Here is a 16,361-nt window from a genome sequence, read left to right as displayed (position 1 = left end):
GGCTCCAGTGGTCATACATAATTCATAGATTCACCAAACATCTATGTTTCATTATTCCTGGTATATACTACCGGTTATGATTGCAGACAGAGAATGGGATGGTGCAGTACTAATTAGTCATATGTTGATAAGGTGCATGCATGGGGATGTCCGCGACACCCAGAAATATGCCCATGCTGTATTGAATCACCTGGTAATTTGAAAAATCAGTTAATCAATCAATCAATAATACTCTTAAGCAAAAATGTTTATATTTAATTTACAATCTGTTGAAACTATGAGAATAGAAAGGTTCTGAACTTTTGTGAAACATCACAGTACAGTTGAAAAATATATGGCAAATAGACATTAAAACTGGATGGTGTTCAGAGATGGATGGGAGGGGTTGAGAGGAGCTGAATGTTGGGACTAAAAATAACAAAAAAACAAGAAAGTAAAATGTACTGTGTCCGTAAAATGTAGAGGATATAGTATGTATAAGCTGTAAGTAGAAGCCTAAGTGTTGTCCATTAGTTTAATCCAATTAGGGGAGGGGTGGTAGGGTTATGGGAAAATAATAAACGGACAATATATAACAAATGTTTATATACATAAAACCTGTCAAAAGTTGACACACCTACTCATTCAAGGGTTTTTCTTTATTTGTACTATTCATTGTAGAATAATAGTGAAGACATCAAAACTATGAAATCATGCAGTAACCAAAAGTGTTAAATCAAAATATGTAATATTTTTCAAAGTAGCCACCCTTTGCCTCGGTGACAGCTTTACACACTCTTGGCATTCTCTCAACCAGCTTCATGAGGTAGTCACCTGGAATGCTTTTCCAACAGTCTAAGAAATTCCCACATATGCTGAACACTTGTTGGCTGCACGCTAGTAAAACCAAATGCCTGCTTTTCAACCGTTCGCTGCCTGCACCTGCACGCCCGACTAGCATCATCACCCTGGATGGTTCCCACCTAGAATATGTGGACAACTACAAGTACCTAGGTGTCTGGCTAGACTGCAAACTCTCCTTTCAGACTCATATCAAACATCTCCAATCCAAAATCAAATCTAGAGTCGGCTTTCTATTTCGCAACAAAGCCTCCTTCACTCACGCCGCAAAACTTACCCTAGTAAAACTGACTATCCTACCGATCCTCGACTTCGGCGATGTCATCTACAAAATAGCTTCCAATACTCTACTCAGCATACTGGATGCAGTTTATCACAGTGCCATCCGTTTTGTTACTAAAGCACCTTATACCACCCACCACTGCGACCTGTATGCTCTAGTCAGCTGGCCCTCGCTACATGTTCGTCGCCAGACCCACTGGCTCCAGGTCATCTACAAGTCTATGCTAGGTAAAGCTCCGCCTTATCTCAGTTCACTGGTCACGATGGCAACACCCACCCGTAGCACGCGCTCCAGCAGGTGTATCTCACTGATCATCCCTAAAGCTAAAACCTCATTTGGCCGCCTTTCCTTCCAGTTCTCTGCTGCCTGTGAATGGAACGAATTGCAAAAAAAATATATATATATTATTTTTTTTAAATCGCTGAAGTTGGAGACTTATCTCCCTCACCAGCTTCAAACATCTGCTATCTGAGCAGCTAACCGATCGCTGCAGCTGTACATAGTCCACCGGTAAATAGTCCACCCAATTTACCTACCTCATCCCCATACTGTTTATTTGATTTACTTTTCTGCTCTTTTGCACACCAGTATCTCTACCTGCACATGTTCATCTGATCATTTATCACTCCAGTGTTAATCTGCTAAATTGTAATTATTCACTCCTATGGCCTATTTATTGCCTACCTCATGCCTTTTGCACACAATGTATATAGATTATTTTTTTTCTACTATGTTATTGACTTGTTAATTGTTTACTCCATGTGTAACTCTGTGTTGTCTGTTCACACTGCTATGCTTTATCTTGGCCAGGTCGCAGTTGCAAATGAGAACTTGTTCTCAACTAGCCTACCTGGTTAAATAAAGGTGAAATAAAAATAAAATACAAATCTGAGGTGCAGTTAATTGCCAATTTTTGAAGCTGGTAACTGTAATGAATGACCATGTCTTAAAGTAAATATGGTCTATCATTTCTCTTTGCTTATTTGAGCTGATCTTACCATAATAAGGACTTGGTATTTTACCAAATAGGGCTATCTTCTGTATACCACCCCGACCTTGTCACAACACAACTGATTGGCTCAAGCGCATTAACTTTATCAAGGCACACTTGTTAATTGAAATGCATTTCAGGTGACTACCTCATGAAGCTGGTTGAGAGAATGCAAAGAGTGTGAAAAGCTGTCATCTACTTTGAAGAATCTCAAATATATTTTGATTTGTTTAACACTTTTTTGGTTACTACATGTGTTATTTCATAGTTTAAGTCTATACTATTATTCTACAATGTAGAAAATAGTACCTTTAAAAAAACAACAAGTAGGTGTCTAAACTTGAGACTGGTACTGTGTGTGTGTATATATATATATCCCAAAAATATGTGGGATTGGAAATTATGCAGATATTTACACTGATAGAAGCCACAGATATTTACACTGATAGAAGCCACAATCTATCTGCAACATTTGAGCTGATCTAACCCCCCTGCCAATTGTGTAGACTACATGACCAAAAGTATGTGGACACCTGCTCTTTGAACATTTCATTCCAAAAATCATGGGCGTTAATATGGAGTTGGTCCCCCCTTTGCTGCTATAACAGCCTCAACTCTTCGGGGAAGGCTTTCCACTAGATGTTGGAACATTGCTGAGGGGACTTGCTTCCATTCAGCCATAAGAGCATTAGTGAGGTCAGGCACTGATGTTGGGCGATTAGGCCTGGCTCGCAATCTGCGTTCCAATTCATCCCAAAGGTGTTCGATGGGATTGAGGTCAGGGCTCTGTGCAGGCCAGTCAAGTTCTTCCACACCAATCTCGGTAAACCATTTCTGTATGGACCTCGCTTTGTGCATGGGGCCATTGTCATGCTGAAACAGGAAAGGGCCTTCCCCAAACTGTTGCCACAAAGTTGGAAGCACAGAATCGTCTAGAATGTCATTGTATGCTGTAGCGTTTAGATTTCCCTTCACTGGAACTAAGGGGCCTAACCCGAACCATGAAAAACATCCCCAGACCATTATTCCCCCCCCACCAAACTTTACAGTTGGTACTATGCATTCAGTTAGGTAGCTTTCTCCTGGCATCCGCCAGAGCCAGATTCGTCCATCGGACTGCCAGATGGTGAAGCGTGATTCATCACTCCAGAGAACGCGTTTCCACTGCTCCAGAGTCCAATGGCGGCGAGCTTTACACCACTCCAGCCGACGCTTGGCATTGCGCATGGTGATCTTAGGCTTGTGTGTGGCTGCTCGGCCATGGAAACCCATTTCATGAAGCTCCCGACGAACAGTTCTTGTGCTGACGTTGCTTCCAGAGGCAGTTTGAAACTCGGTAGTGAGTGTTGGAACGGAGGACAGATGATTTTTACTCGCTACGTGCCTCAGCACTCGAGCCTGCAGCCTGTACTCTCTCTCCTGGAGGATCTCTACTGAGTCCAGGCCATGGGGCTTCTGGATGGGCGTGATGCGGTTCTGTTTTTGGTGCAGCACCATGGGTGGGGGCTGGGGGGAGGGGGGAGCAGGGGAGGGTCTGCCAATGGGCTGAGGGGGAATCAGCTTCTGGGGGGCACTGGATGGAGCAGCAGCATTCACCATGGGCCCTAGAATACATGGCATTGAAGGGGTATTAGTTCTACCATTGATTCCACAGTGTTTTGGTGCAATTATTATCTGTTAAATATGCGTGTATTCCTTGTTTAGTTTTTTATTTAACTAGGCAAGTCAGTTAAGAACAAATTCTTACTTACTAACCTTGTGATAGGTCTGGTGAAATTATCAGCACAGGAAAGAGAAGTACATGGACTAAAAACACTACAGACTAGTGCCTTCTCACACACAGGTAAATCACTGCCCAGGGGTCAAGCTGAGGCTCACCTTCTGGCCATTGTTTAGGGGGTCCATTGGTGGGCTGGCCCTGCATACCAGGAAGAACACCTGAGGGTCCTGGAGGAGGCATGTTTGGGCCTAACATTCCTGCAAGATGACATTAGATATGATCAGACACTACCTGGGCATTCATGCCTACTGAAGTCTTGTTAACGTAGAAAATGGTGCCTGAACCGAGAGCATGTGTTTGTAGTTTCACACCAAGGGTCGTTGTTAAGCATTTAAAATTATTTATTTTCTTTGTTTGAGATGGACAGCATTTGTGTGTGATTGACTGTAATTATGTGCATTTGTGTGTCATTCATAGGGTTGCAAACCTCATTAACAGGCTGTGTAGCATAAACTTGCATGTGCCCACCCCACTCACCAAGTGGTCTGTTGTAGTTTGCTGGTGGCTGTCCAGGCCACGCTCCAGGCCCAGAGGAAGGGGTCATGTTGGGCATCCCTGGCTGCTGCTGCATCCCTGACATGGGCTTCTTGCCCTGCACAGCCATCTGCAGGTGGTCTGGTAGGGGCTGGCTGCGAGCCAGCATCTTGTAGGCCATGATCTGGGCCCTGAGCTGGTGCAGCTGGTTTTGGTTGAAGGGGGTGGGTCCACCAGGCCCAACCCCGCCTGGCACAGAACCACCACTTAGGAAACCCCCGAGGCTCTGCTGGCCCATGGCCTGGGGGTCACCGCCCTCCATGGGGACACCTGGGCCAGAGGGCATCATGGGGCCGGGGGGAGGGCTGTTGGCTGGCACAGGGTTGGGAGAGTGCTCAGAACTCCCCAGTGGAGAGGGGTAGTCTGGGGAGGAGAGACAACAGCACAGGTGAGAAAAGTCATCTTCCCTGGGAATGGTAGGGCATGAAATGGTGGCGAAATGGATGCTAACAGACCAGAAGAAATGTTAATCAAATCCAGACTGGTATTATGATTATGAGCTGGACTGGCGATACAAACACTTTACAAATCAGTCTCTAACAGACATCAAATAAAATGTATTTATATAGCCCTTCTTACATCAGCTGATATATTAAAGTGCTGTACAGAAACCCAGTCTAAAACCCCAAACAGTAAGCAATGCAGGTGTAGAAGCACGGTGGCTAGGAAAAACTCCCTAGAAAGGCCAAAACCTAGGAAGAAACCTAGAGAGGAACCAGGCTATGAGGGGTGGCCAGTCCTCTTCTGGCTGTGCCGGGTGAAGATTATAACAGAACATGGCCAAGATGTTCAAATGTTCATAAATGACCAGCATGGTCAAAAAATAATAATCACAGTAGTTGTCGAGGGTGCAACAAGTCAGCACCTCAGGAGCACCAGTAAGCCAGTGACTCAGCCCCTGTAATAGGGTTAGAGGCATTCGTCACATGCACCCATTACAGCTGAGTCTCACTCTCTGTACATATTACCTCAATACCCCCGCACATTGACTCTGTACCGGTACCCACTGTATATAGCCCCGCTATTTTTATTTACTGTTGCTCTTTATTATTTGTTAATCTTATCTCTTACTTTTATTTTATATAAAGGTATTGTCTTAACTGCCATGTTGGTTAAGTGCTTGTAAGTAAGCATTTCACTGCAAGGTCTACACTTGTTGTATTCGGCGCATGTGACGAATACAATTTGATTTGTCACCAGTCAATACAGGATAGAAGAGTCAACAGAAAAACACCCTCTCCTGTGTTACAGTATTTCAACAGCCCCTCTGTCCCTCTCTCCTTGGTGACTGAGTAGTTTTGTAGCAGACAGCTGCCACCAGCATTGTCTGAAAGGAGAAGCCTCATGCCCCGCCCCTCCACTGAGCGTCTGCTGCTCACGCTACCCAACAAAACGACAGAAGTGAAAGAGGAGAAACTAGCTGGTTGAGTTCACAGTACAAGTGCACACAAGTCTACACAAGTTAGCATTCTCTTTTCGGGTAATAAGCTTTAAAAACAATTGTGCTTAAGTCTAAAATCATAAGCATCATATTTAGATCATTAACCTTTTGTGTAAAGCTCCTTCAATAACAGAGTCAATGTTTCCTCTATCCAATCTAATCAGTACCCCATGGTATGGTACCTTGTGAATGTTGATCCATGGGGCTAGGAGGGGGTCCCATTCCAATGTGGCCTCCACCTGGTCTCATGCCCATGCTCTTCATTGGTCCATAGCGAGGGTCATCAGACATGCCCTTCTCATGCATGCCTTCCATAGGCTGGGAGAAGAGAACACACAGTAATACATTGACATAAGCATGTCCTACTTAGAAAGCACATACATTTCTTATGTACAGTAAAGGATGAATAGATTAATGCAAAAAAAGTATCATAAAATGGTACCGCAGACCATAGAAGACATTTGACATACATTACAGTTATGGATATGCCCATTTTCTGTCTTACTTTGTGCATCTGATGCATATTCTCCTGAGGATATCCTGAGGGCCCCTGTTGTGGGTGGGAGTGTCCAGAGGCTGGGGGACCTGGGCTGGGTCCCATCATGCTATGTGCAGAGCCTGGGGAAGGGCTGGGTCCCCTCATGGCTCCTGGAGAAGGCCCCGGTCCTGGGGAGGGGCCCAGCCGAGGTGTCCCTCCCATGGGGGGGTCTGGGATGGACATCTCTCAGCTGAGTCTGAGAATTTGACAGCACCAAGCTCCACTCTGCAGAGGACAAATGACAGATGAGATACTGACCACTATTTACAACAAACCAACCCAGCAGTGGGGAGTAAAATGTAATGTGTACTAGTGATGGGGGCGATTGATACCGTTACATATCGGGATACTGTTGACGATATATTGTATCATTCTGACAATATTGCATTCGTTGGCTGTACCTAGGGTGGCAAAGGGTTGGAAACTTTCCAGTAAATTTTCTGATTTTTTTCCTGGAAAGTTAAGCCCTGGAATTTGGGGAATTTTGCTTAAATTCATCAAAGAAGTTAGCTTAAAACAGTGAACCTTTTTTGTGGGATACATGGCAATTCTAGGTCTTGTGGCATATTTTGGATAACCTATCCCCAATTCAATAGAATTGCAACCCTCTGCATGCACAGTGCATTCTTCCATCACATGTACAGCTGATTCTCAAGATCTTGCACACTAATGAGATGCTATTCAGCCCACACTACTACACTGTCTGATCTAAGGACTACATGCTTTCTGGTAAGTTTAGATTACAATATTGGGTGGGGTGAATTTTTTTTGTTAACTAGGGAATTGTTGCCACACAGAAAAGTGTGTTTAAATTATTTCTAACTTGTTAACAATTTCTGCTAGTTAGTGTTTGCTACCATGTGGGATTTAGCTCGCTTGAGCTGTTAATTCACCTGTTTCCATACACGTTTCATTTTAAAACATGTAACTTACAAAAGGAGTAATTTAATCTAACTGCTTAACTATTTATCTTTACATTGTAAAGAATTGTATTTGTTTTTTTACTAATTTTTTTCAAATCTTTACAGGAAAATGCCACGGGCACCATCTGATGTGTGGAGACATTTCACTACAGGTAACGTAGAAGGAAAAGTTGTGTACATTTGCAAATACAGTGCCAAATCATGTGAAGACTGCAACACAGATGCAGAATCATCTGGCCAAGTGCATCTGGCCAACTGGTTCACCTCTGATGCTCACAGGCAATGTGTATTGGAAGAGATTTCTGAATGTTCTTCGCCCAGCATACACCCCTCCAACCAGACATGCTTTATCTACTAATTTGCTGGATGCAGAGTTCAACATAGTTCAAGTCAAGATAAATCAAAGCATAGAGAAAGCAGACTGTATTGCAATAATCTCTGATGGGTGGTTGAATGTTTGTGGCCAAGGAATAGTTAACTACATCATCTCCACCCCTCAACCAGTTTTCTACAAGAGCACAGACACAAGAGACAGACACACCAGTCTCTACATTGCAGATGAGCTGTCATCAATGACCTTGGACCACAGAAGGTATTTGCACTGGTGACAGACAATGCTACAAACATGAAGGCTGCTTGGTCTAAAGTGGAGGAGTCCTATCCTCACATCACACCCATTGGCTGTGCTGCTCATGCATTGAATCTGCTCCTCAAGGACATCATGGCACTGAAAACAATGGATACACTCTACAAGAGAGCCAAGGAAATGGTTAGTTATGTGAAGGGTCATCAAGTTATAGCAGCAATCTATCTCACCAAGCAAAGTGAGAAGAATAAGAGCACCACATTGAAGCTGCCCAGCAACACCCGTTGGGGTGGTGTTGTCATCATGTTGTCTATGGTGTCATCACTACCGTGTCTCGCCACCTTGGCCTGGATGATGGCAAGGTTCTTGGCAGTCTGGCGAAGTACACTTCCAAGCAAGGGCTTTGGGATGGAGATGCAACATGGCAGTCGTGCCAACATATCTCATTAGTCACCTGGTGGAAGGAACTTTGTGGATCTGAGGCTCTTTCCCCTGTTGCCTCCATTATCCTCCAAATCCCACCAACAGCCGCCGCCTCAGAGCACAACTGGTCCTTGTTTGGAAACACACAACAAAGCACACAACAGGCTGACCAATACATGGGTTAAAAAATTGGTGGCCATCCAGGCAAATTTGAGGCTTTTTGAGCCTGACAATGAGCCATCCTCAACCAGGTTGGAAAGTGACAGTGAAGATGAGGCATCAGAGTCTGATGATCAAGAGGTGGACATTGAGGAGGTCCAGGGAGAAGACATGGAAGCCTGAGAGGAAGACGACCAAAGCTTTAGTTTCATTTTAAAGATATATGTTGAAAACGTTTTTGGGAGATGTGATGGACCATTGGGGATCATTCAATATTCCCTTTCTTTTGTTGTTCATTCTATGTGAAGAGTCATCTCATTTGAAAAAAGTTCAATTCGTAACAATTTTTATTTTATTATTATTTATATTGGAAGGATTGAATGATTTGCAATTATGTCTACTTTTAAGGTAAAAGGTTTATGTTTGTCTCCATATTATATGGTAAATACATCCAATGCAGAAAACATCTATATTTAAACGGTATTAATATGAATTTGCATATTGCCATTAATTCGCATATATTCCTGTTAATTCCCAAGGAAAGTATCCACCTCTGAATATTCCCCATAATGTGCAACTCTAGACACACCTACTCATTCAAGGGTTTTTCTTTATTTTTTAAAACTATTTTCTACATGGTAGAATAATAGTGAAGACATCAAAACTATGAATTAACACATATGAATTATGTAATAACCCAAAAAAGTGTTAAAACAAATCAGAATATATTTTATATTTGAGATTCTTCAAAGTAGCCATCCTTTGCCTTGACAGCTTTGCACACTTGTCATTCTCTCAACCAAAATTCACCAACGCTACACATACCCTTTCATGTCCTTCTGCACACATAGGAACCTCCAATCTACACTGCTGCCACATGACCATTAGCATGACACACCTGTAACGTTTACATCGTAATTTATTCGGTACAAAAGCTCGTACAGGGATAACTGATATAACATCACTTTGCCGGGCAAAGACTCAACATCAAAAGAACACAACGACTCCTCTGTTTCTCCACTCAAGCCACACGGTCTGCGTCACACCAAACGAAGAGCATCCCAAACACCGGGAATCTTCCCCTGGCTTCAGATTGTCCACTTTCACATTTACCGCTACCCCAGTAATCACTCCTTTTAATGGCGCCCTATGCTGGAGAGCAAAACAATTCACATATCCTGACCCCAGACGGTTGACGCGAAGCGCCTGCTTCATCTGGCCCAACACAGAAACACAAACAATCACAAGACCACTTCGAGTTTCCTTCACCGATTCCATACCACCCAACTCAATTTGAAAATGGATCCGCCAAAAGGCAAGGGTCCACTTTTTCCGTAATTTCACTCTTACGGTCACAGACTAATCTTTATCCTAACCCTCCGTGTAATCCTCCGGCTCCGAGAACTTCACCACACCTACCACCTCCGATACTTCGCCCTTATTCACTTTCATTTATCCTGTCTTCGATCCAGTGTACAGATCACACTTTCTACCATTCTTCAACAAACCATCTCCCTTTTCCTCCGCTTTTGACCAATTCAAACTCACCTTCCTCTGTTTCCTTCCATTCGTCCTCCGTAATCCAAGTATATATCTCCTGATAAATCTAGGACGCCATTCCCCGCTCGCCCCAGACCTCTGCATCCAGATTCGACACACACTTCAAGTTTGATCACCCCAAACATTTCCCTCACCAAAAAATAATGTTAACTCCTTATCGGTCATAACACTTTCAAAACTCGCAGAGATCTACAGTATTGCAGCGCGTAAGGCACCTAATGTGGTGCATAATTTGACTAGAAAGCTAGCTAGCAGCACAACAACCTCCGTTCGCAACATAATAGCACGCTATATTTGTTTGATGTCAGAATCCATTCACCCATGTGATGGGCTACATTTCAAACATTGTTTTCCACATAATAAATGCCAATAAACTGGAACACTGCCAGGCAGTTGGCTAACGTTAGCTAATGGTATGGTCTCTGCTAGCCGAACATGCTGTTTTAACAAAATGTATGGTTTGAATGACGTTGTTTTGCTGACTTGAGAGAAGACGCAAGTAAAAAAATAAATATTTCAGTTGATTGATCCAACCCGCATCCCGTACCCCGGCTCGAGTTAACTAGATACATTTACCAAAAAGTATGTATTAATTTCAGTCTGTCGCCACTGTCTGCAGAGACAGACGAGTAATGTCGGTCCTGACTACCGTTCCTTCCCAACCCAACGATAACCAAAAGGTACTAGAAAGTGAAATTACGTATCATTAATCTGAACAAGGATAACATCGACGAAGTATTGAAAATAAAACACCTGAATCTGACTTACATTGAAATCACCCTTCGCGAGTAGGTCCTTTCGAAGTATGTCGACGTGGGGGATGGGTGTACAAATTATTATAGAACAGCATTATTACAAGTAGTAAAATAAGATCATGAGGTATCATTGTTGATAGTAGTCGTTGACAATAATAATAATAGCAATTGAGCTCTGTTTACATGCATTTTTCTATCTGAATAAAATGTGCAATGTCAAAAAAACATTGACCGTTATCAACACAAGCAATATTGACTCGTTTAATAACCATAACCAAAGGTGCTGTTTTGTAGATTGGCATATTACCAGTCCGCTTTACAGTAAAACAAAATATGATGATACGGGTTATTGAAATTAAATGCATAGGGACTAGAGAGAACTGGGTAGTGGTGGATTGTCGACCTCAAAATAATCGATTCCTCGACTCCTTGCCTGTCGACTCCCTTTCCTTGGTGTCAAGCTTCGACTCCTAAAATTCAGTATTTTTGCAATGGAGGAAACTATTTCCAGAAGAACACAAACTCGCATCTTTCACCGCAAAGAAAGAGCGAGGGGGAGATGGGAGGGGCACAGCCAGGCATGTCCGCTAGCAGACAGAACTGTGCATCGGTAATCAAAATATGTAGGGTATTGCAATGTATTTCACAATTGCTTGCCTTGTAATGTCTCGCGCAAATTCACGAAGGCCAGGGCTATCAATGAGTAGGCTGAGCTATTCTACACGCAATAGACCGAAGACCAAGTACACACTAGGGTTTTTCATAGCGAAGAGAAAGAGGAGCAGGCGAGGGAGAGAGAAGATATGGGCAGGCAGAAAGACTGTTAGAACCATGCGCATAGGCTGTATCTTGGTAATCTGTATCTAGCTATGCCTCGCAAATTACCAAAAGTATATTAAAGTATATATTAAGCCGTCAGTGAGTATGGCTAAACTGATCTTCATAGTGCCAGTGAATTGAAGTTGAACATCGCCAAATGCATCAGTTAAATTAGGACTAAATGCGCTCTAAAAATGATTGCCTATAGTTTATTTAATGAAACTGGCTGGCTTTTGATGACCTAGGTCAGGGCTCCCCAACCCTGTTCATGGAGAGTTCCTGTAGGGTTTTGCTCCAGATCCAGTTGTAGCCTAACTTGATTCCGTTTATCAAGCAGCTAATTATTGAATCAGATGCGATAGATTAGGGTTAGAGAGCCCTGTCCTAGGCAATAGTTCGCAAAGCAGGATCCCCGCTGAACTTTATGTAAATAGAAAATTCACGTTCTCACCCATATACACAATCAAACGTGTATATACCGTTCAGCAGCTGAAATCAGCAGGATGTGGGGCATTGTTATTAGGAAGGACGTCATGAATGGATCGCAAAAATAATGGTTATGATCACACTTCATCAATATAAATATTATGGGGAGACCTCTATTTTTGTCAACGCACATACTTGGATAATAATTACAAAACCAACCCGTCCGAGTAGGGCTATAACATGTCAAAGAATAGGCTTAACAGCCTCGAGTGCGCAGTATCATCGCATGGGATCCGTGGAGGCTGCACACGGAAGAAATATCACTGAAATAGTATAGATGTAACTTCTTACACATCACCATCTATATTCAAACAAAATAGTAATTTAATATGCACCTGGTAGGCATCATGCTCTTTCCAGTCCTCTTAAACACAAATATAATCTTCCTAGTACGACTGCAATAATGAGGTGGTGCGTACGTGTGTGTGCATCCGTTTCAGCGTGTTTTTGGAGTTGAGCAAGAGTCGAATAAGTGGCGACTCATTTCGACTCCGATCACAGGAGTCGACTCCAAAAATCCTGAAGTCGCGCACCACTGGAACCGCGTTCATAAGGACACAACTTTTTGCATTATTTGATTTGATTTGATTTGACCTTTAACTAGGCAAGTCAGTTATGAACATATTCGTATTTACAATGACGGTCTACCAAAAGGCCTCCTGCGGGGACGGGCCCTGGGATTAAAAATACAAAATAAATACAATATAAATATAGGACAAAACACACATCACAACAAGAGAGACGACACTACATAAAGGGATGCCTAAGACAACAACGCAGCAACACATGACAACACAGCATGGTAGCAGCACAAAACATGGTACAAACATTATTGGGCTCAGACAACAGCACAAAGGGCAAGAAGGTAGATAAGACAACACATCGCACAAAGCAGCCTTAATTGTCAGTAAGTGTCCACGATTGAGTCTTTGAATGAAGAGCTTGAGATAAAACTGTCCAGTTTGAGTGTTTGTTGTAGCTTGTTCCAGTAAAGATTTTGGCCAACGTTCAGATAGAAATGTATGATGTAGAACAAATATTTAGTGTATAAAATCAGGTCTGCTCTAGTCATGGCATTTCTATCTGCAACGTTTTTGTAATGAACATGGCCTCCTCACAGGAGGGTAAGGGTTACCCGTTTATCACCGGTTTTATTATGAGCCAATAGTATCTTGACATGTAGCATTTTAACCAATTGAATGATAATGCACATTAAGGGTCGATGAGGAAAGCAACGCCCCCTCCAATATCAGACCAGTCCCTTTCAATGAAAAGCACTGTCAATGTGTTTGCCACCGTCATATCACACACATTCATATCAGACAATAGTGAAATACCATAAAAACAAGGGTGTCATTAACTTGTTTGTAGATGTGTAGGTTATTATTAAAATACATTTTCATTGTTGCACACCTTGATTTAGGTCTAGGTGGTTTTACTATTATTTGTGTTGGGGAATTTTGTGTTCTTATTTATTTTAATTGTATCTAATTTATTTTATGTATTTATTTTCCTTAATGTCCTTGTCTCTTGTCCAATTTAGATTTTAGTATTTGCGATCCCTGATATACAAAAAGTGATTGCTGCTCTTAACATGTGAATAAGGACATTAGCCTTGTCATATTGCAGTTGCACCTTACACAACAGCAGCAAAGCTTGAGAATAGACATTCTCAAATCTTATGTTAGTCAAAAACTCAATCATGGCTTCTTGGCTGGAGAGTTGCTGGCTGGCTGCGTGACGTCTCACTGAGCCAGCTTAGAGGGTGAGGTCAGGTCTCTCAGTTTCTTTAAGCTCCGGAACCCAGTCTCACCTTCAAAGTCCCAGAGCCTATTTTCCATGCTAGGAGGGAAGAAGGTTCCAGAGAAAAGTGTTTCGGGTGGGCCACAGAAAGGAGATGACCCTCCGCTGGTTGTCCACCCAACTTTGGAGACACCGTGTGATGGGTCTCCTGATGGCTTTCTGTGTCACCTTGTTACTCATGCTCCTGGCTACTCAGTCATTGCAGCATCCAAGGTAAGGGACAGTCTGTCTCTCTCTTTCTCCCCACACCATTATGCACTGTCTGTAGCTGTAGGTGGTGGTAAAACTAATAGATTTAACTCAGTGGTTATTGTGAAAATGTACCAGAGAAACACTACATATATTTGCGTAAATGCATTACAGTTTAAAAAAACCTTTCAAATACAGAACTGATTAATGAGGAGTTCTTTGTCATGGCATACAGCTAAGCTACATATGTTCTGTTGAGACTTTATTTACCTAGATGTCTGTTGAAATCCTCTCTCTTTCCTATGTCGAAAGCCACTATGGTGGCCATAAGGTGGAGAAGGGAGCACTTTCCGACAATGCTCCTCCAAACACCCCCGTCCCATCCCACACTGCCCCTAACAGCAGGAAGGAGGTTCAGACACCCAATCTGCAGCATCAAAGAGATCCCAATGGGTACACCTTTATGAGGACAAGGAGGAGCCCTCCACCTGTAGCTTTCCTCAAAACACACAAGACTGGAAGCAGCACTGTCCAGAATCTGATGTTCCGCCTTGGGGAGAAGGAGAATCTCACTTTCGCCTTCCCCTATTACGCATACCAGTTCAGCTACCCAGATAGGTATGGGCACGACTACTATCTCCTGTAAGATACGGTTACCTCTATTCATCTGATGAGTAGATATGTTCTATTGCAATGTTCAGATGATCAAATATACTGTCAGGTCTCTGGTACATTTGGAGCCCATCCATTTGGTGGATATTAACTGCAGATAACTTTCACTACTTTAACATGTTTAACCTTCCTTATGGCTCCAGGTTCCGAGCAGACTTTGTAGATGAGCTGCCACCGGGTTCCTCTCAGTTCGACATGCTCTGCAGCCACATGCGGCTGGACCTGGGACAGCTGAAACAGGTGATGCCCAAGAACACTATCTACATCACCCTGCTGCGTGATCCTCTACATACCTTTGAGTCCGTTTTCAGCTACTACACTTCCACTGTACCTGCCTTCACTCTAGCCAAAAAGGCAGCTGACACAGCTAACAGGAAGTCAGCCCTCTCAGTCTTCCTGGAGGCCCCAGAGTCCTACTGGGACCCTACAGAACCTGGGAATGGCCTAGCCAGGAACCCTATGAGCTTTGACCTGGGCCTCAGCAGCCAAGAGTGGAACGCATCCTGGCCCATGGAGCTGACTCAGCTGGAGGAGGCCTTCCAGCTGGTAATGATTGCTGAGCACTTTGATGAGTCTCTGGTTCTCCTGGGGGCTCTGCTGCAGCTGGAGCCTGAGGAGCTGGCCTATGTGCACCTGAATGTCCGCGCCCCCTCGGACATCACCCCGATAGAGGACGACACCAAGGCCAGGCTCTGGGCCTGGAACAGTCTGGATGTGCTGCTCTATAACTTATTTCTGCAGGTGTTCTGGGAGAAAGCTGAGCAGTATGGCCTGGGGAGACTGAAAAGGGAGGTGAACCTACTGAGGGCCTCCACACAGAGGCTCAGACAGAAGTGTGTGGCCAGAGGTGGAGTGCCCCCTGGTGAGCTGGAGGACCTGGTCAGGCCCTGGCAGACCGACACAGTCACCATCCTGGGATACAAGGTACGAGGGAACCTGACTCTGCAGGAAGAGGGGCTCTGTGTGCGACTAGTGCTGCCTGAGCTACAGTACCACTCTCACCTGTATTTCCAGCAGTATGGCCATGACATGAGGTCCATACCTACAGACTAATGTGCAGCACTTTCCCTTTTAGATACTACACTGCTCAGAATTTCTGCTTTTGATGCATTTTTCCAATAAACCAGAAATACTAACATTGTTAGGTCTCTTTCCAAATGTATTTTTAAATGTGGATCTTGTTAAAATACTATAACGACCTTAATTGAACTCCTAGAGACCTAACCAAGAGATGAAGCTAAAAGAGGCATAGTTCAGCCATAATCTGAGAGGAAGTGGCATAGCTCTCTACTAGAAGCTTGAGGACATTATTTTAGCTACAATCATTACATTTTTCAGTAAAATGTTCAGATTTTTTGGGGTGGGGAGAAAACTGAAGAGGGGTATCAAACAAATGTATTTATCAAGCCCTTTTTACATCAGCAGGTCACAAAGTGCTATACAGAAACCCTGCCTAAAACCCCAAATAACAAACAATGTAGAAGCACTGCAGGGTATCCGTTAAACATGTAATAAGTGGCTAAATAAGTGGCTTAGTGTTACACTGCTAGACCGAGATACAATCTTGGTCTAAGACCTG

General features: G+C 43.3%; 2 protein-coding genes across 2 annotated transcripts; one reads left to right on the top strand and one right to left on the bottom strand.

The window, feature by feature from the left end:
- Window positions 1–2,526: 2,526 nt before the first annotated feature.
- Window positions 2,527–10,778, bottom strand: LOC121838737 (transcription activator BRG1-like). Its single transcript, XM_042327887.1, has 7 exons — window positions 10,047–10,778; window positions 6,375–6,632; window positions 6,052–6,187; window positions 4,372–4,791; window positions 3,993–4,091; window positions 3,368–3,718; window positions 2,527–2,531 (listed from the first exon to the last, which is right to left on the bottom strand). Exons 2-7 carry the CDS (start codon window positions 6,588–6,590, stop codon window positions 2,527–2,529), a joined length of 1,227 nt encoding a protein of 408 aa, XP_042183821.1. The 5' UTR covers window positions 6,591–6,632; window positions 10,047–10,778.
- A 3,092-nt stretch (window positions 10,779–13,870) lies between these two features.
- LOC112258865 (galactose-3-O-sulfotransferase 2-like) lies at window positions 13,871–16,034 on the top strand. The gene is made up of 3 exons (XM_024433496.2): window positions 13,871–14,134; window positions 14,423–14,728; window positions 14,926–16,034. The coding sequence occupies exons 1-3, from the start codon at window positions 14,016–14,018 to the stop codon at window positions 15,833–15,835; spliced, it is 1,335 nt and encodes a 444-aa protein (XP_024289264.1). The 5' UTR covers window positions 13,871–14,015; the 3' UTR covers window positions 15,836–16,034.
- The last annotated feature ends 327 nt before the right edge of the window (window positions 16,035–16,361 follow it).

The sequence above is a fragment of the Oncorhynchus tshawytscha genome, linkage group LG09 (assembly GCF_018296145.1).
Source record: "Oncorhynchus tshawytscha isolate Ot180627B linkage group LG09, Otsh_v2.0, whole genome shotgun sequence".
NCBI classification, from domain to species: Eukaryota; Metazoa; Chordata; class Actinopteri; order Salmoniformes; family Salmonidae; genus Oncorhynchus; species Oncorhynchus tshawytscha.
The sequence above is the reverse complement of the archived record's forward strand: the minus strand, read 5'-3'. Positions and strand labels throughout refer to the sequence as shown.

Bases quoted from the DNA above. Each gene is read 5' to 3' on its own strand.
- LOC121838737 (XM_042327887.1), bottom strand. From the start codon at position 6,590: ATGTCCATCCCAGACCCCCCCATGGGAGGGACACCTCGGCTGGGCCCC. The intron at 6,188-6,374 runs GTAAGACAGAAA...CTCTTCTCCCAG, and splicing joins ATATGCATCAGATGCACAAA to CCTATGGAAGGCATGCATGA. The intron at 4,092-4,371 runs GTGAGTGGGGTG...GTCATCTTGCAG, and splicing joins AAACTACAACAGACCACTTG to GAATGTTAGGCCCAAACATG.
- LOC112258865 (XM_024433496.2), top strand. From the start codon at position 14,016: ATGACCCTCCGCTGGTTGTCCACCCAACTTTGGAGACACCGTGTGATG. The intron at 14,135-14,422 runs GTAAGGGACAGT...CTATGTCGAAAG, and splicing joins CAGTCATTGCAGCATCCAAG to CCACTATGGTGGCCATAAGG. The intron at 14,729-14,925 runs GTATGGGCACGA...TTATGGCTCCAG, and splicing joins CAGTTCAGCTACCCAGATAG to GTTCCGAGCAGACTTTGTAG.